We start from the raw sequence: 20,860 nt of genomic DNA, 5'->3' as shown, positions 1-20,860 counted from the left end.
GAGATTGATTGTTTGCAAAATGGGGTGCTTTATGACGGGCCTCGTCCTTTGCAACAGCTATTTTGTGACCCGCTTGCTCCACTGGATACCACCGCACAACCGTTGGTAACTCCAAAAGGAACCGCACGCCACCAAGGCTTGAGAATCCTGCAATAACGATGCAAAGAAAATCCCAGAATACGAATCCCGGGATTCGAGTACACGTCATAAACCTACAAGCTGTACGTTGGAAGGCTCCACCCGAGTTCACCAGTTTTCTCCCCGCTCCCTCCCAGCGGCGTTGGAAACGCGTCCGTTGCACGTGGGCTGTCTGATTGACGGGGCCCTCTCACAAAGCGAGGCCGCATAGGTTGCGTGTGTGATTAGGAGCTTGCACAGGTGTGTGGACTGTATTGTTCTTAGCGACGCTCTCCTTGCCAGCCTTGTTTCCAAGTCTCTGGATCCGTGGCTGGTCATGGAAGTAGGACTTCTCGCGGGGGTGGGGGAAAAAAAATTAGACCTCGTAACTTCTGCGCTCTCTCTCCTCGCCCTCGGGTTGTTGGAAAAGCCGCTGTCAGAGTGGGTGGAACAGCAAATTCTATTCCCGCGACGTCCCAGTGCCAAGCGCAACACACCGGTTGCGAGGGCAACCTCTAAGGACCGAAAGGAGCCGAGCGGGATTCTTTTGGAGAGCTCGGAAGAAGCTCGGATCCCGGGCACTTTTGTTTTTGTTGCTAGGCGCTGCGCCGGCTGAGTGAGTTTCCCGCCGAGGTTGGTTGGGTGTGGACGGGCTTCCTCCCCAGGGGCAAAGTAAATCCTGTGCGTGGCCCTGGAAATTATTTTGTTGGGGTGGAGGAAGTTGCTGATTTACTACTTGGATTTGTGGAGTTGATCATTAGTTAGGCCGTATAACTCTGTTGGCTTGCTGCAGGATTACACTCGGGACTCCATTTTTTTGATTGTCCTCCTCTCTGCTTGCCCGACACAACAGGTAGTAACAACTGAGCGATCTCGCCAGGGATCGGAAGCTATGCAAGATCAACTCCGGTGCGTCCTTTGATAAAATGGAGCAGGACACGCTGCTCTCTAGAAGAGCAGAAGGCAATGGCAAATGACCTGCCTCCCTTTACCAAGAAAACGGCGTTTTTGCCCTTGTTGTCTCTACAGGGACAAGCTGCTCTCGAGGGCATCTTTTCCTTTTATCCTCCCTATTTGAATGGAGGGTGTCATGCGTGATGTGGCGAAAACATAGAAGAACAGAGTAGGAAGGTACCTTGGAGGTCTTCTATTCCAACCCCCTGCTCCAGCAGGAGACCCTGTACCATCTTAGTCTCCCCAGCTGGTGGGACTTTCTGGAAGCTAGCAAGTTTCCAGTGCCCCATGACTGAAACAGCTCCGAGGGGTGTTCTGTTTACATGTTCAATCTTGTTTCTTTCAATTGCCTCCCAAGCCTGCATCAAAATTGCATCCTTAATAGGTACAGGCTTTTTGATTTAAATAGTTCATAGCTAGTTGTTACAGTCTCATTTTTGAAAACATTTTTAAGTCTGGGAGATATGCCTTTGCCAAACACATTCATGGTTTCCGGAGATAACCATAACTACACTACCATATGCCTTATCTTAGAAATGCTGTACACTACCTGATTTGTAGTTAAATTCCATAATTCCAGCCAAACATTTTTTGTTTTTGTTTTTATATAATTGAAAAAAAAAAGCTGTATTTTGTTACAATTCTGATCATTTTTTCCCTTTCTGGTGGATTTTAGCTGCATAAACTACAGACTTATACAGATCTTAATATTGCATATTAGCTGCTGTGTACCAAATGAAAGAATGAGAATCCTTTAATATTTTATGGAAAACATTTCAAATAAGACTTGGAAGCAGCTTAAAATATTTAAAAACCTAATTAAAAACAATGTTAAAACAATTGAAACACAAACATTAAAAGCAGTAAGGAACAAATAATAGTATTAATTTCTGCCATTCAAATAGGGACGACATCTCATTGCTGGAAATACCTCATGAGATACCTCATCTGTATATGTTGAAGATAGAAACAAATCTGTTGAATTAATGTGGAAATGTCTTTTGGTCTGATGTTTTAGTAAAATGATTTAATTAAATCTGATCCAGGATTAACTCACATTTTTATACTCTGGACTGTTCAAAGACCTCTACTCCTGGTTAAAAATAACCAAGTTTGGGAAGTTCTTGTAGGCTGCGCAATGCATTGCTATCTTGAGAAACTCCAGCAAGCATGTAGGTTGAGAAGGTGAAGTCTAATTAGACATTCTAATCCAACTGATTAGAAAGACATGTTTTAAATTACTGTAATATTCTAAAGGCTAATTAAATCCAATTTACCTTGTTTATGTATGATTTATACTTACCAAGATTACCCTAGGGAACTATTTGGTTTCATCTAGAAGAGTTTCATATCTGACTTCATGTCCTTTTGCAATCGTAGAGGACTTTCCTTTAAGCAAAGAAGTGATTGGCCTTTACATTGTCTAATCTTTATAAACATAAGCCTTAGATAATAAGATAAACAGTTTGAGATATCCTGGCAAAAGTATTCATAATAAGTATAGTACCATGTTAGTAAAGTGGCTAGTGATTCCAAAATGACTTTTTTTAAGTAGGAAGAACTTTTCTGTGGACTAAACCAGCATAATACTGAACTGCAACTTAAAATCATATTTACAAACATAATAAAAGCAGTTGAAAAATTTCTCATAATGTACAGATGTTTGCAATACCATACATATTCAATTCTGTATGTAACCGGGTAGCATATTCTATAGGGAATATAGAGAAGAATGAGAAAGTGTGCATGTAGATATACTGTATATCAGTTGGGCTGGGAAAAGAAATGTATGCTGCTGCTTATTTAAATTAATGAGACTGTTTGCTAATGGGTCATTGATTTCAAAGTTAATCTCATTTATCTTTGTCTGCATTTTGTCCATTCCCATAGCTTTCTAGTTTGATTCACTGGAGTGTAGTTTGGATAATGACAGCTCGGCTTTTTATCATATTAAAATATGATTTTCTTCCTTGAACACACAGTTGAAATCCAAGTTCGTGTTTGTAACTGTGTGGCATATGTGCATCTGCTTGTTCTTGCTTTAAGAAATTATTTGAAATGAAAAGTTTCATTTCCTAATCCCTGGATAGGATTTGTGTGGTTAAAGCTATATTTTTAATCTTTTATCCAATCATCGTCTTGAATACTGAATGTAACAACATATGGTAGCTTTTACTTGCTTGTTTATATGCATTGCTATTGTTGGTTTGGACTGCTTGATTATGGGTATCAGTTCATCCTAAGTCCCTTTGTCTTATCTTTGCACCTTTTGGCCACCTTATTTTGTTCTGATAGAAAACTTGCCATGCAAAGCATATATCAAAACTGGCATGCCTATATGTGGCATTAAGAAAGAATAACTTACAGTTACTCACTGGGATGGGATCCGACCGGTATAACTACCAGTTATGTTGCTGTGTGTTGCACGCATGCGCAATTTACAACCTGCTGAGCTGCCCGGACAGCTGAGCAGTGCTGTGTGCAAGTGCGCAGCAGTTGGCAAAGCTCTTTTTTCCTGCTTTTTCAACTGCAGCTGTGTTGCACAAAGCAGCTGCAGTTGAAAAAGCAGGAAATAAAAGTCAGGTAAGAGCCCGGGTGGGTCGGTAGGCCAAAACAGCAGCAACCATAGAACCGGTTCTATGTATGCTCTGTGTCTGCTGCTCTTCAGAACTACTGGTTCTACAGAGGTGGACAGAACCGGTAGAATCCTACCCGTGGTTACTCATGACCACTGCATGATTCACCTTGTACCTCCCTACAGACCAAGATTTAAAACCATGAAACCAAAAATTAAATCGGTGAGGACTTGGGCTGATGAGGCAAATCTGAAGCTCCAGGCTTGCCTTGATAGCACTGACTGGAATGTTTTGAAGATACCTCTGCAGGCCTAGATGAGCTCACAGATACTGTAACATCATATGTCAGCTTCTGTGAAGACTTAAGTGTGCCAACAAGGAACCTGCAAATATATAATAACAATAAACCTTGGTTCACAACTAAACTTAAGCAGCTACGTCGTGCCAAAGAGGAATCCTTCAGAAAAGGTGACAGAATGCTATACAATCAGACCAGAAACATATTAACGAGAGAGATCAAAGCAGCAAAAAGAAGCTACTCTGAAAAGTTAAGGAATCAATTCTCAACAAATTAACCGGCAAACGTGGAAAACTCTTAAAAACATCACTGGCTATAACAAACCACCTTCCCAGGCAGAAGGAAATCAACAACTAGCAGATGACCTGATGTGTTTTACTGCAGGTTTGAAAGGAAACTACAGCCACCTATCTCCACAACCCCCATCTCAAGCACATCAACAACAGCCAAGCCTCCTACAACTGGCCCCAACCCATTGGGTTCATAACCTCTGGTGATCACAGAAAAAGAAGTGCAAGATCTATTTCATAGACAAAAGCCAGGAAAAGCACCAGGGTCAGACAAGATAACTCCTTCTTGCTTAAAAGTCTGTGCTGACCAATTGGCCCCCATCTTCACCCGAATCTTCAATAGATCAATCTTCAATAGAGATGTTCTATGTTCCTTCCTGCTTCAAATGCTCTACTATCATCCCAGTACCAAAGAAGCCCTCCATCAAGGAACTGAATGACTATAGACCAGTTGCTTTAACACGGGGGTGTCCAACCTTTCACCTTCCTTGGGCCACATTAGAAGATGAAAATTTGGTTTGGGCCGCACATAAAATAAAATAACAGTAACGATACCTGATCATCCAAAAAAACCATAGAAAACATAGTTAACATATTAAATTTATTTGGAAATGAAGTTAGTGAGATGTTTTTATTATTTATTATTAATTATTTATTAAAAATTATTTTTTTTAATCACGGTTTTTTATCACGTTTTATTTTCCTGCCAAATTTTGCGGGGGAGAAAACTCGCCCGCCTCGCGCCTACCCTCCTTCAAATGGCCCGGCTGGAGGAGGCAGGACTGGAAGGCAGAAGCAGCGGTGGGGGCAGAAGCAGCAGCGGTGGCGGGGGCAGAAGCGGCGGCGGGGCAGAAGCAGCAGCGGGGGGGGAAGAAGCGGGGGTGGCGGTGGGGGCAGAAGCGGCAGCGACGGGGGCAGAAGCAGCGGCGGGGGCAGAAGCAGCAGCGGGGGCAGGGGCAGAAGCGGCGGCGGCGGGAGAAGAAGCGGTGGGGGCAGCGGGGGCAGAAGCAGCAGCGGTGGCGGAAGAAGCGGGGGCAGGGGCAGAAGTGGCAGCGGGGGCAGAAGTGGCAGCGGCGGCAACAGCAGGAGGTGGCGCTCTGACGGTGCCCGCCTTTTCTGTTGCTGCTTGGCCTGGCGCTCGCCCCGCCACGCACCTGCCTCTCTTCCTCCTTGCTGGCTCTGGCACGAAGGTTGGGCTGGGCACTGGGCCGCATTATGAGGCGACCTGGGCCGCATGTGGCCCGTGGGCCGCGGGTTGGACAAGCCTGCTATAGAGCATTGCACACCAGAACAACTAGACACAAGAACAGTTTTTCCCCGAAAGCCATCACTCTGCTAAACAAATAATTCCCTCAACACTGTTCAACAAATGCATTACTGTTCTGTTAATCTTCTCATCACTCCTTATCACCCATCCCCTCCCACTTGTGACTGTATGACTGTAACTGTGTCGCTTATATCCTTACGATCTATATTGACTGTTTCCTAGTATGATTTGATTGCTTATTGTACCCTATGACTATCATTAAGTGTTGTACTTTATGATTCTTGACTCTTGACAAATGTATCTTAGAGTATTTGTACCAAGACAAATTCCTTGTGTGTTCAACCACGCTTGGCTAATAAAGAATTCTATTCTATTCTATCTCAGGATTGCCAACCAAGTCTTAAATGTATGCATTAAATTTTCTTTTCAGCATTAGCCTCTGTCTCAAAGTGGTTTTCAAGCTATCTACTGTAGCTCATCAAGGTGTTCTTTTATGCCAAGTCCCTGCAACTTTGCAGACTTAATCTTGAATGAGTCTGCTCTCCTTACCTTCTGTGATAAGAGTAGCCAGGCTTAATCTAAAAGTGTCTATAGGTTTCCCACTGTTTCCCAGTGGCTGAATGTCTTCTAGTAAACTTGGCCATAAACCTGAGAAGGAATTTGCAAAGAAATAATTTTTTCTTTACCTGATTTGTGTGATGTGAGCTTAAGATACAAACCAACAATGATTGCTTTGCAACCAGAGGAAAAAACCACTTTGCTATTTTAAAATTATGTTCGTATTATATGTGTGGAACAACTTCATCTTGTTCAAGGATGATTCAGACCCAGAATAAATCAATATTCTGGTTATGTTACAATGGGTTGTGTGTTTGTTGGAAAGGGACATATAAAGAAAGTTTTTCCAATTTCTCTTTGTGGAGAGTTTTAGTAAAGTATAGGTTTGTTTGCAGCAGAAATTGAAGTCCAGAAAACACACAGATGACTGATTCTGGACAATTATGAACTTCTTTATAAACATAATAATATGAGTAAAGTTTACAATTACCATTTGTAGATTCTTTCAATGTAACATAAGCAAAAATAAGCAGCAGCTCACAGTTTAAGCTTATCAGTTTAAGCAAGTCTAGTTTCAGTTTCAATTTGCAGCAGAGCACACAGAGCCAAACCACACCCAGGCTGTCAGCTCCCATTGGCTGGTCTTGCTATTTTTACTCACTCGCTGACTTCGTTAACCATGTCTCTGCCAGTTAATGAATATACTCTGACAAGGTTGTTTACTTTATTTTAGAATAATTAATTTTAGAAAGAAAAGCACAGATCAGAAGAAATTAGAAATATTAATAATTGGGTTTTGTCCCAGGATGGCAAGTAAACAGCTAGACCCTGAGGGAGAAAATGAGGAGGAAGTGACACCTGAGGCAGATTTCAACGAAACACAATATTCAGGCAGTAGCTATATAACCGAAAGTCCAGAAATTTTGGCTGGCGGCGGTGGTGGCGGAGGTCATCCCACTCCTGAAGATGAACATTTAGCATCTGTTCACTCAATGAGAAGCCAAGAACTTAATTTTCAGCATCTGGTTACCTGCACATTCTCGGTTTCATTGGCTGTTCCACTTACTCTTCCAAGTAGGTAAATGGCATTGTAAGTTATTTTTCTTTTGAACATGTCATACGGGGTTTACAGAGTACTGCATAGGAGACTGAACATAGAAAAGATCTTACATGTTTTTGTCATTGTATTTAAATAACACTCTACTATATCAAGTTAATGTAAATCCCATTCATTGCTGATCTTTGGGATGTAAAAATGTGAAAATTGTATTGATTCTGTTTCAGCACAGTTGTAACTTCATGTAAACACTGATATAGATGAGAGTGGTACAGTAGATATGGATAAATGTCACATGCTGCGTTGGCTGTTTCACAATTGCTGATGTCTGATATATTAAATATTTGTTTGTGGAAATAACTGTCCAGCTATATCTATAGCTATACCGAATGCAGCACATCCTAGGGATTTTACAGCTATTTCTTGAAAAAGTGAGATGACCGTTGAGCTGCCTGTTCAGCATCTAATATTAGTACAGATTGCTGTTCGGAAGGAGGAATGGAGGCTAGATGTTTATTTAATATGTTTTAGTAATTTTATGTAGTATGTATGGGTAAATTTACAAACATTTAATTAAAGCTATGAGATAACTAATTACTATTGTATTTTCTTTACAGTATTTGTGGCTTTGGAATATAAGCTATGCAGATTAATTCAGTTAGGCCAAAGCAAATATGTTAAGATTATACTTTAATAGGTAAAATGCCAATCCTAGAGATTCTTATTAGAACAAAACAATTCTAACAGCAACACTCTCATTTTTGTTCTCCCTGTTTTGTTTTCTATTTTATATATTTATTTTCAGCGAATAAACCTTTGCAGCCCTCTAAAGCAGAGATACAGAGATCTGGATCTAAAGGAAAAGAAGGATTTATTCCAAAAATGCATCGTTTTTATCACATGGAGTATTTTCTTCTACCAAATGATATTGAACCTCGAAAATTAGATTTGGTATTGTTTGGTCCAGTGGCTAAATTATTTCTGGATACAGAATCTAGGGTAAAAAAAAAAGATAAACTATTTATTTATTTTGCTATTACTTAAATATATCAATATATTCCTGAAGTTTGGAAGTACTGCATTCCAGTTTTATATCACCAATCTTATTAAGTATTCGAGAAATGAAATTCAGTAGTTGAAAGTTAAACCAGACCTCTATGTTTTCTTACCTTTTATGCCAGGTGTTCTACCAGGTTATTAAGAAGAATATGATAAAGGATATAGAATTAAAGCTTGACAGAATGTGGTCTATATCAAAGAAAACTAGAGATTAGAAAATCATTCTGAATATCCGAATGGAGTAAATTAAACAGATGTTGAACCTTTAGAATGAAGAGGCTGTCTTATCTTACCCAGAAACCCATGCAGATTCTTCTGGTTTACATTCAAGAGAATTTGGTTTCAGTTCAAAGCACCCGCTTTACACCTAACACAAGCAGCTAAAGTAAAGATGAGCTTATGAACCATTTAAGAACCCAGAGGGTGGAAAGTCATGTTTTATCCTATCTAGATGATCTGCTTAACACAATGTCCTCTATAGAAAATAACCATGAGAGACATTGGCTAAATTGCTAATATTTTGTATAGGAAGAAAGGCGTTTGCATTTGGAGATTTTTTTGTAAGATGAGGATGCCCTTCTTTATACCTGTTTCTGAGAGTGGAATAGCAAAAAGATGAAACGCTTCTTTAGATTCCAACAGAACAGAAGGGATTATGCTTGGTGGCACTGTGGTTAGAATGACTTCTGTATGCCTTTCTGCATTTTACAGTGCTTTCCAAAGGATGCACCAGGTAAAGTGCTTAAGACATGGATGATTCTTATCATGTCATCCTGACCCAGCATGCTGTGATACTCTTAATAGAGATGAGACAGGAGCGACTATGGCATCTTCTGAAACCTCTCAACATTCTGAATCAGGCTCTAAAACCACATTTGACAGGACAAATGAACATCACTGAAATGACTTGGAGTTATTTTCATATAGGTAGTCCTCGAGTTACAACCACAATTGAGTCCCAGTTTTTTATTGCCAAGTGAAACATTTTTTAACTGACTTTTGCTGCATTTTAGTATTTTTCTTGACACGGTTGATAAGTAAACCGTTGCAGTTATTAAAGAAATCTGGTTTCCCCATTGACTTTGCTTATCAGAAGGATGCAAAAAAATGATCACGTGACCCCAGGACACTGCAAAGATCATATATGTGAGTCAGTTCCCCAAACGTCTGAATTTTGATCATGTGACCATGGGGATGTTACAGCGGTTGTTAGTGGGAAAAACGGTTATAAGTCACTTTTTCCAGTGCCATTTTATCTTCGAATGGTCACTAAATGAATATTGAGAGTTTTGCAGCAATAATTCAGTGCCAGAAAAATAAAGACAGATGGCTGATGCTTCATTTAACACCTTCATAAATGTAAGTAGATTTTACAAACCAGCTGTAGATTTCTCCAACATGGAGCAAACTCAAACAGAAACATGTTGCAAGTTCAGAGCAGAGCTCCAGTCTTTAGCAAGCAAGCAAGTTAGTTTCATCTTCAGTAGACAGACTCAGAGCTCAACATAGCTGCAGAGTTGCAGAGCTTAACATAGAGCCACGCCTAGACTACTTTTAGTTTCAGTTTCCAAACTATCCTCATTGGCTGATTTAGTTGCTATGCCTATTCATTGGCTGACCTTGTTACCATGCTCTATTCCAGTTCATGAATATACTCTGACAATGAACTGTTGTAAGTCGAGGACTACTTGTAATGGTACAAAAGACAGAAACTAGTAGCACTGGTACTAGTACTAGTAGCAAGGGTCCCTGAACTATTAAGCTATGTCTTTAACGGGGAGTTATTTTAGGGTCTATTCTTGTATATGATTAAGAGGCACCACTTACAGAGCTTCCTCATGTACACCAATTATTTAGTATACTTTTGTTTCACCATTTTCGTCGTCTTTGTTACTTAGGATATTAGTGGTTGTTCCTCTTGAGCTCATTGCACATATTACCTCTAACTCTCAACTTGCTAAACGTTCCAAGTTGCCATAAGAGGAGGAGGAACCCTGAAAGAGCATACGGCAAATGAATTCAGAAGCACATTCCAAGCTTATCTCCCAAAGATTGTAACTGAGGCAACCGGGTATTCTGGGCATGAAAATCCTCTATTGGAGAGCGTGATTGATGACACCCAACCCATGATGTGTTCCATTGGACAATCTGAATTATGATACACCCAGAGGGGTGGGGGGGAAACAGGGTCATAGGTGATTGTAAATTATGTATCTCAGAGTAGGCTTCATACAGATCATGCCAATATGTCACTCCTAATAAATCCTTTGAAGTTTTTTGAAGTTTGGCTTGAGGCTCATTATTTTATTAGGGCGATCGCTGGAATTCTGACACTAATATTTTTAAGAAAGCTACCATAGTTTGGAGGATTGAAGAATCTCTGCATGTTCCACCAGGACAAAATGGTCCTAAGGCCAGTTTCCTGATCATTGTCCAAAGTCTGTTTCCAAGTTCCATTGAGCGCAAAGGATCAGCCTTTATATCGTCAGTCTGGACCCAAGAGTATGGCACTCAGCATAAGATAGATGTGAGCATTTGGATATGCTTCAAAAGTATATTAGTGAGATGAAGAGATGTTTGTCTCTTACACAAAGGAAAAGGATAGTTGTGTTTCCTTGCACAATTAATGGATGAATTTGAGAGGCAAGATACCACTCCCAGTCTTGTATCATGGCACCTTTCATAAGAGGGACAGCTATGTCATTAGCCTTAACCAGAAGAAACCATGATTAATGTAGTTTATAACAAATCATCTCCCTTTATTGAAGATTGTAAAATAGAGAAGTTTGCAGTTTTTGAGCTGCACTGAGACACAAGGAATGCTATTATGGAGTGGATTATATTACAATAATCCACTCTGGGAATATTGTAGCATATCCTTTGCAAGACAGCTCCATCTGCAATGACCAAGAATGCTAGTTGGACATAATCTAAAATACTTCTCTTTTTATCCAAAGATGGAACCCACCTATATTTTCCAACAAACTGACCAATTGCAATAGTGATGAATATCTGTAGCTTGGGTGTAGGATAAAGGTGAAGGTTCGTTCTCTGAGCGTGTGGGTTGGTTTCTGAATGTTTCATTTAGACCCCTGTAAACTGAAGAATATCTGCTTCTAGTTGCGATGATGAAAAAACATGCATGTGGTGATATACAAATCCTATCCTTTCATAGGTATCCTGATGTTAGATGGAAATACATAACTCACAGTGTTCATATATGGTGCACCTTCCATTATTTGCCTCTAAAAATGGTAGTGCCTGTGGTTAGTTTACTTTCAGAAGGCACATCAAACTAAGTGAGCTAAATACAAACTCTAGTTTCTTATTGGGATAATTACTTTTGGTCTTATCTGCAACCTTTATTGTAATCTGCAGTTACATGCCCTGCGTAAATTGACTTACTGTGTTATACACACATTTGCAATTGAGCTTAGATGACAAAATAGAAGGTTGTTGGCAAAGGAGAATTGTAAGTTGATAGCGTGTTTTGGTGATACATGTAGTTCTTGAGGATTTTAACTTCTTGTTTGCCTGCACAAGTTTTTCTAGAATCAATGGTTCTAACTTAAAGTGCTATAAAATCTAGCATTACATAGTATTATTTTAATAGTTAAAATATTAATTTAAAATATTCAAAAAATAGGATTAATTAATAGATCAGAGGCTTCTGAAATGTATAGAATTGAAATAGTCTATTTTGAATTTTTCATTAGTCTGCTTTCTTTATCATAGCTTTTTCCTCCTTTCCTTTCTTTCTTTTGTTGTCATTTTGATAGCCAGGGACTCCAAAAGATGAACGAAGCAAATCTAAAAAGCCATCCACGCTGAACATTTCAGTAAGTGCAGATAAGATTCTGGGGAACGAATGACAATAAGTAATGTACGAAACCTAGGATGGATGACATTAATTTTATTTTTCTGTGCTCATGCATTGTGATATGCTAGAAAGTTACTGTGGGATTTCAACCTGACATCAGGTATGCTTTGATCCAATAATTTTATGTAGTGATATTTTTATGGGTGCTAAAGTTGAATAAGTACACATGATGAGTGTAGTCTATATTTCAAATAATTTTAGTCTAGAAACTCAGTGACGTGAGGGACAAAAAAGCAGTATATATAATGGTCATCACTTGTTAACTCTTACATTTTTAATGATGTCTTAATTTACTTTTATTATGGTACCTATTGGTGAGTCTTTGTACCAGATACAGACTTCTGTCTGCTATGTTTTCCAACAATATTTTTCTTCAAGAAGACTAGATGAATAAATGTATTGCAGAGAATAAGGAAGCCTTATATCGGGTGTGAAACTCAAGGCTCATGGGCCAGATCCGGCCTGCGGGTTGCTTAAATCTGGCATGTGGGGCCAGCCTGGAAATAGCAAAGGACCGGCCTGTAGTGCCTCTGCTGGCCAAAATGGGGTGCAAGGGGTGTGAGGGTTAGGGTTGTTTTGCTGGCAGGGTGCTGCAGGAAGCTGTCCAGGCCAAAAACTGGGTACAGGGGAGCCACATGCACCCCAGGCCCCATTTTGGCTGGTAGAGTGCTGCTGGAGGTATCTGTCCCATTTTCCCCTTCCCCCAAGCCGGCTCGCGGAGGAGAATTACAATACTGATCAGACCCTCAAAGAAATCCATATGTGCGTGTGTGTATGTCTGTATGTCTGTATGTATGTGTATATTGTAAAGGTTTGATAGTCCAATTGTGATTCAGTCAAAGGTTGAGGTCTTCAGTACTTGAAGGATTGTCCTTCTGAGTGTTTTTGCCTGAACATTAAGATCTGGGGAGAATTCCTCCATGTTCCTATATTAAAGGAGGTACATGCACCCCAAGCTTAACATGGAGCATTTTGTAGCACCAAATGAAGAGCCATGGTAGTGCCGTGGTTAGAATGCAATATAGCAGGCTAATTCTGCCATTTGCCAGAAGTTTGATCCTGACCAGCTCAGGGTTGACTTAGCCTTTCATCCTTTCAAGGTCAGTAAATTGAGGACCCAGATTGTTGGGGACAATATGCTGACTCTGTAAACTGCTTAAGAGAGCGCTGCAAAGCACTGTGAAGCGGTATATAAGTGTAAGTGCTTTTGCTGTCTGACTTTTTATTTTTGCATCTGAGATGTTAAGTCAACTACAGCTTTTGATTTGCTCTTTTTTTAAAACTCCCTCCTGCATGACGTACAGGTAGTCCTCAACTTACAGCAGTTCATTTAGTGACCATTCAAAATTACAATGGCACTGAAAAAAGTGACTTATGACCATTTTTCACACTTAGGACTGTTGCACCATCCCCATTGTCACGTGATCAAAATTCAGATGCTTGTTAATTGGCATGTATTTATGATGGTTGCGGTGCCTAGGGTTGAGTGATTACCTTTCGCAAACTTCTGATAAGCAAACTCAATAGGGAAGCCAATTCACTTAAACAGCCATGTCACTAACTTAAACAACTGCAGTTGATTCACTTAAGAAAGGACATAAAACGGGGCAAAACTCAATTGTCTTGCGTAGTAACATAAATTTTGGGCTCAATTGTGGTCATGAGCTAAGGACTAACTGTACATCAGACAAAAGAGATTTCTTTATAATATCCAGCTTATATTTCATTTTGTGGGAAAGGACTACTGTTCAATGAAGAGAGAACATCATTTGAACATACAAGTCTTGGGTTCAACCTTGGGCTTTTGCAAGTAAAAGGAATTTTCCAGTACTATATAGGAGAGCTACTGCCAGTCAGAGTAGTTAGTAACAGCCTTGAGGTGTAATGTGCTGGCTAAAATGTTTCTCTGTCTATATTAAGTTTACTTATACTGTTAGGGAAATCTGCCTAAATTTAAAGTTTTGATCACACTGAATGTATTTGGATTGAGCCTAAAAGGTTTTAGCCATTATTACTTTTAATAAGATTCTTTATACGTGTGTGTCATAATTTTATGTCTTTCAGCTGATGGTGAGATGGGAGAAAAGATATGTTTAATAATTCACTGATTTGTCTTTCTCTAGTGCTCTGAAATCATATTTTTTTAATTGTGACCAGGAAAATATTATTGATAATGTATTATTTCAGTAGTATTATTTATGTTTTTTAAATAGGTAGTGAAACCATGGCTTGAAAATGACCAGATATGGATTTCATGGAACCACAGCATTGAAATTAATATTACCAATGAGTTTCTAATAAAGCTAAGGGAACACAGCATAAAATTGAGGTTATGGGATCTCAAAGAAAAGGTTTGTTCAAAAGCCAGGTTTTGTAAACTAAAGAGTAGCCTACCATTATCAGATCAAGGAGAATTTGAAGGTAAGTATATTTAAGACATCTCTACTCTTGAGTCAATCTCTGGTCATATAATACAATTAACATTTTTTATTTTAACCTTACTATAGTCTTTAGTTATATATCCCTGACTATGGTAGAAACTTGATAAGTGTTATAGCTTTTAATGGATTTTTTTTAGTTGGAAAAGGTGCTATCAGACTTCTGATATTTTGCCACCATAAACACAGTTCTTCTATAGTGATAATTTTATAGTTACCTTATTAAAGTTAACTACATCTTGATCCAAATCAACGGAGGTAAAATCATCTCCGTCGACTATTATCCAGCTGAAACTGAAAGATTTACAGAATGGTTATTTTGTTCTTAACATTTCTGTCCTACATAGGGGAATTGTTAAAAGTATACAACAAGCATACAACAATATCTGTTTCCTGTTTGGTAAAGTCTTTGGATTGATATCACAAAGTTGTCAGCATAATTCCTGTTTATTTACCCATCTTATTTTCTCTTAATAATATAAGCACATAGTAAACAAATTGTTAGCTGTGAACTTAACTTTGTACTATTTTTTCCTGTTCAAGGTAATGTCAAGAATATGGTTTTGTATCAGAGACAATTCTTAGAAAGTAATGAAGCCAAACCCAGTGTCACAAAGGTTAAACCAGTAACTCCCTTTGTGCGAAAACGGACAGCAGATGCTTTGTCAGGTATGAAACTCTGAACAAAAGGTTCCATACAAGTACTTGGATATATACAAAAACAATGAGCTTCAACTGTTATCTTATTTCATGCTCTGCTGTTCCTGTGGTAACAGTCAATGTAAAATGCAGCAATTAATCGTTTGCCTGTTTTTCATTTCTCTCCTATATAAAAAAATAATTCTTTTTCAATACGAGCACCATGTTGCAATGAGATCTCATTAATTCCTAGAAGTTCTCAATTTGGGTACAATGCTTTAATGCAAAAGTTGTTTTTCAAACTTGTTTGTCATGTACTAATTACATGCTGTTGGGTTTTGTCTCTCCTCTTGTCCAAATATTATTCTGGCAAAGCTATCTAACTAAGCTTATAAATTTATGTGATTAGATGACATTGTAGGCTGTTCTTTTTAAAGTTTGTTCTTATATTGACTTCTTTAAGCCATTCCGATTTAAATTAATTCAAGTGCTTCTCTGCCTGACACTTATTTTCAAATTCAGTATGTTGTGAAAAAGCAATTGGCCTTTTTTGTTCCCTTAAAATAAACTGATTAAGAAAACAGTTGATAAAATGTGTTTTATCTAAACAAGTTTCAGCTTTTTTAACTAGACAAGTGTATCCAGTTGCTGTTTGAAGAACATAGCTTTCGTTCAAGCCCTGACCTAATTTCTACTGGGTCTTTGCTTTTCTGCTGAATGTCATATCCTCTATTTCCTGCTTAAAATTGTGCTATCATTTGGGTGTGATACATGAAACATGGATAAATACTACTTAAATTGATGAACTTCTTAGATATTACATTAAGTTAGAATTTTTCAATCACCCATTACAGTATATTCTACAGTTCCCATTTAAATTGGTCACAGAGCAAACACATTTGTAATGGTGGGTGGAATCCTGTATCATTTGAGTGGATTTTTTCTTCTTCTTTCCTCTGAAATTTGGAAATTTAGAAATCTCTGGGGCTGCAAGGAGAGGACATCCTTCCTTCCAAGATAGGCCAGTAAAACTAGGCTTTGTCCGAGTCCATGAACTTAGTGGACTCTATCCATGAAACCCTGTCACTGAATTTCAGCCAAAATCCCAAAATGTTTCTCAAGACTAGACAAAAGGTCCACCATGAGGCAGGCTTCTGTTCCAAACCATAAAGAAACTGAAAGTTAAAAACAGCCCTTTGAATTACATCTGGAACTCTATTTTGGGTTCCAGTGCAGGCAGTCCCTAACAAAGTCCAGGGAAAATAGATCCTTAGCAACAATTTGCTTATGTTGCTTAGTTTCACTCAGCAGCCTTTCAGGAACCTTCTGTATGCCATGATCCCTATTCAAGAGTAGTGTCTACAGTAGTCCAGAAAAGAGGTGAATCAGCTGAATTTCGCTGATAGATTGTCAGCTTTTATTAGGTGTTTCCCAATGTTAATAATAACAGATAATCAGAATTGGAAGGGACCTTGTAGGTCATCTAGTCCAACCTCCCCCCACCCAAGCAGGAGACCTTGCACCATTTCTGACAAATGGTGGTCCAGTCTCTTCTTGAAAGTCTCAAGTGATGACGCTCCCACAACTTCTGAGGGCAAGCTGTTCCATTGGTTGATTGTTCTCACTGACAGAAAGTTTCTCTTTATTTCTAGGTTAAATCTCTCCTTGTTCAGTTTCCATCCATTATTCCTTGTCTGGCCTACAGGCGCTTTAGAAAATAGCTTGACCCTCTCCTCTCTGTGGCAGCCCCTCAAATATTGGAAGACTGTTAAGACCCTACTGAGAAGGACCACCGGGGGGTCCTTCTCTTCACTAGACTAGCCATGCCCAGTTCCTGTAACCGTTCTTCATATGTTTTAGTCTCCAGTCCCCTAATCATCCTGGTTGTTGTTCTCTGTACTTTTTCTAGTGTCTCAACATCTTTTTTATAATGTGTTGACCAAACTGGATGCAGTACTCTAGGTGTGGTCTTACTAAGGCTTTATAGAGTGGTATCAGTACCTCACTTGATCTCAATTGTATCCCTCTGTTAATGCAGCTTAGGATTTTTGGCTGCTGCTGCACACAACTAGCTCATATTTTACTTGTTGTCCACTAAGACTCCAAGATCCCTCTCAAAGTTACTGTTTGGAGCCCATTTTATAGTTCGTTGAGGTGCTGTGTCTTTCGTTGTTTTTTGTTTGTTTGTTTGCTCTTATTGTACTTTTTCATGAGACAAATCACAACTATTTACCCAGATGGGTCTATTAATTTATCACACTTATTAATTCAAGGGGACAAGTCTAGAATGATACACTAGTTCAATTATGGGACAGGGCTGTGCAGAATTTTGAATTTGAAGTGAAATTGCTTCAGAGCATACATGAAATGCTGTACAATTTTGTAGGCTAAAGTTAAATATATTACTCCCATAGTTTTCTGGTGATTCCTCTGCCTTTTTTCTGGTACTTCTTTTTATGCACAGAAGCAAAAAATACAACTGGGAAAAAAATAGAATATCTGTAGTCTCACAAAACCTCATGGTACACAGAGAACTTCTAACACTTGGCTGTATTGTGACATTTTGGCTATTTTGAGAGCTTTTAAAAAAATAAAATGGTGGTTGCTGATTATCTTCTATTGGTATCATATATCTGATTGTGCGTACAGATGCTGTGTTCCTGACTCTGATCTATTCCAAACATTTATTCCAAGCAAGGAGTATAGTTTTAATTTTGGATTAATATTATACCATTTTGCACTACAAATTTCTTAGAAAGCCCTTCTCTTTGTGAGAAGATAGGTGGTGGCTGAGGAAAACTAGTCATTTCCATTTTTAGAGTGCCTGTAGTACAGGATCCATCTACATTTTTTCTATATTTAAAAAAACTGATGCTCAATTATTGGTATTCAAATCTTAAACTTAACTTGGGAGAATATCCCATTCAACTTACTGAAATTTATTCATGAAAAGGCACAATTTGTATTGTGTTGTGTATGTTTAATAGTTTACTAATCAATCATCAGCCCCTAACAATATATTACTGGTCTTCCTACTTCAGCTGTGAGCAAGCGCATGGAAAATGGATCCAAGGCTAGTGATCAAAAATACCCTCGGAAATTTAGTTTTTCACAACCTGCAAAACCTGATGAATTGACCCGTTCACTGAGGTAAGATTGCAGGATGTGCAAATATTAGAATAACTTTATGTAAATATTAGAATAAGATTGATTGTAAGATAGATTGACTGTGCTTATTTCAATAAAATTAAAAATAGCTCTTCCACTTCTGATGCAACGGACATGCTTCATTTTCAGTTAAGTGAAAGATGTGTCTTAGCATGACACTTTTTGAATTTCTGCAAATAAATAATATGATTGTTGGTGACATGACTGCCTTTTTATCTATTCTCTGCTACTACTCAGTTTAATCTCTCAACCGAGAGGTGATTTTCCATAGAGCTGTCTCGAGTGTCCAGGTTGGGAGGAGCTCCAGTCTCGGCTCTCACAGGCTGAGCTTGAAATTGAGGAACGCCCCTCACCATCACATGGTCCTCGGGCGCTCCCCAGTTTTTTGCTCAGCCTCGTGGCAGACAGGCTGTTTTTCTCTTGCTCCGGTAGTTCAGCATTCTAGGCCTTCTTCTCATCGCTTTCTACGTGGATCACCAGCAGGCAGCGCAGGAACTCAGGTTTGAACTCCCCAGGGAGTGTTTTTAATATCCGAACCGTTTCCTTAAGGGGAGAAAACGAGCGCTTCGAGCGCTGCCCCCCCCCACCGCTTCGTTTGCCACCTAATCGCTCCGCGCGAGGCCGCTTCGTTTCTGCCTGCCTCTACTCGCTTTAGCCGCCGTTCCCCCCCGCGAACGCCATCTAGCCCAGGGAACGCTTCCCTGGTTCTCCCAAAGGGTCTATTTCTCCTTTTTTCCTTGGGAGTTTACTGCCGCTGGGGCTGCCTCCGTTACTTGCGGCCTCCATCTTGGGCCCCCTGTGGCGTCCGCCATCTTGGGTGTGCCCTGGAACGGCCGCCATCTTGTGAGTGGCCGCATGGCCGTCAGCCATTACTAGAGGCCCTTTTACAGGCCGCAGCCTTAACTGATCATTAGGCAGCCTGGGACTCCCACGTCTCAGCCTGTCTTTCATTCTACTGACAGGCCTCCTGCAGAAATAGGGCCCGTTGGCCCTGCAGCCTTTTCCCCAGCAGGCGAGGTAGCAGCTCTGCCCCCCCCCCACCCCTTCCCCGGTCCGTCCGGCAGGGGTAGCTGCCTGGCGTTCACCTTTTGGCTGATTGGTCTCTGGGCTAGGCCCTGGTTCGTACCAAACCTCTTTTTTTAAACAGAAAAATTTTTTTGACTAAAAGGGGGGCGCGGAACGTGCGCTGGGATTCCCGGCCTCCACGTAGGCCGCATCCAGACCTGGTTACAGCTTACATTATTTCCTTCTGCCTGCGGCCCCAGGGTCATTGGCTCTTGTCAGAGGCCTACCAGTAGGCCGCATTGTTTCCCTGACTCCTGGGCAGATCCGGGGACTGCTCAAATACCTTGCAATCCTGCCTTGGTCTCTGGCTCATACTCTCTCCCCAACAAAGGAGTTAGTTGCTTGCCATGTCCCTTCCCCGGTTCGCCCGGCAGGGACAGCTTGGCGTTTATTCTGGCTGACTGGCCCCCGGGCTAGGCCCTACTTCCCAACACGTTGCAGAACAACTCTGTTGCCTTGACAAAAAGGGGGTGCGATACGAGCACTGGGAGTTCCAGCCTCTGCTTAGGCCATACCCAGACCCGCTAACCGCCTCGCATTAACCAAAAAAAAATTTTTTTTCCCCTTTTTTCTCTCCTCTCCAGATAGCAGACGACAATACCTCTCGTGGCACTTCTCTGAAGGCCAAGGCTAAATCCCACCACCTGCGCAAACAGGCACAGGAACCATCCAAAGCTTCCCAAAGGGATGCCCTCAGGCGACACAGGGCCCTCGAAAGGGAGATTGACAGACGCTCTCACGAGTCAAGCTCTGTGTCCCGGGACCCTTCCGCTCCATCAACCTCCACCCATCCTCCTCTCCCCTCCTCTCCTGCTTCTGCTTCTTCCTCACAGCCTGGACAGGCCCCTGAGGTCACCTTGCCCACCACTGCTGTAGATCCGCACCCGGAGGAGTTTCACCCACCCCCCATGGTGGAAATACCCGAAAACCTGATGCAGGCTATGGAGCTGGCCATCCGGCAAAGGGTAGCGCAACAGATGCAGCAGTTGGCTGGTCTGGCTCCTCGGCCTGCGGCCCCCGAGGCCCTAGGATCAGCGGCCTCGCATGGTCAGGCAACTCCCCAAGGGGACTTAACCTTACCTTTGGAGATGGAGGGGATGGAGGCCCAAGAACCCGGGGACCCTACCCTCTTTGGGGACGAGCAGGACCTCGACATGGGGTCCCTCATAGGCAGCGAACTCTTTTCGGGAACAGGCCCTCTAGAGGGGGACATGTCGGAGGACGAGGGCCTCTCTCCAGGCCAGCCCGCGTTTTTAGGGCTCTTTAAACCGCACCTATTTAGGTCCCTCCTGTTCAAAGCCAGGACTACCTCGGGCCTGAACCCCCCTCCCCCACCCAACCCAGCAGCGGCAGGGGTTCCTCCCGATTCTCTTTTCTCTCAGCCCGTGGTGGAAACTGAGGTGATCCCTGTCCCGCCCATATTCTCAGACATGGTCTCTAGGCAGTTGGCCTCCTCGGGGCCCCCTCCTCCCCCAATGCCCAGGACAAGCGGTT

At 40.9% G+C, this 20,860-nt stretch overlaps 1 protein-coding gene across 1 annotated transcript in view; it reads left to right on the top strand.

Annotated features, from left to right (window-relative positions):
- The first annotated feature begins 334 nt into the window (after positions 1–334).
- The window catches only part of CFAP92 (cilia and flagella associated protein 92 (putative)), a 62,173-nt gene continuing 41,647 nt past the window's right edge, over positions 335–20,860 (top strand). The window contains exons 1-8 of the mRNA XM_087923912.1: positions 335–733; positions 2,962–3,070; positions 6,866–7,134; positions 7,923–8,116; positions 11,956–12,015; positions 14,270–14,477; positions 15,038–15,163; positions 18,175–18,283. Of these exons, the coding sequence (XP_087780038.1) occupies positions 6,867–7,134; positions 7,923–8,116; positions 11,956–12,015; positions 14,270–14,477; positions 15,038–15,163; positions 18,175–18,283 (965 nt within the window). The 5' untranslated portion in view covers positions 335–733; positions 2,962–3,070; position 6,866. The remainder of the gene's footprint in view (positions 734–2,961; positions 3,071–6,865; positions 7,135–7,922; positions 8,117–11,955; positions 12,016–14,269; positions 14,478–15,037; positions 15,164–18,174; positions 18,284–20,860) is intronic.

This window comes from Pseudonaja textilis, chromosome 2 (assembly GCF_049901715.1).
Source record: "Pseudonaja textilis isolate UNSWEBS1 chromosome 2, rPseTex1.2, whole genome shotgun sequence".
Classification (NCBI taxonomy): Eukaryota; Metazoa; Chordata; class Lepidosauria; order Squamata; family Elapidae; genus Pseudonaja; species Pseudonaja textilis.
The sequence above is the reverse complement of the archived record's forward strand: the minus strand, read 5'-3'. Positions and strand labels throughout refer to the sequence as shown.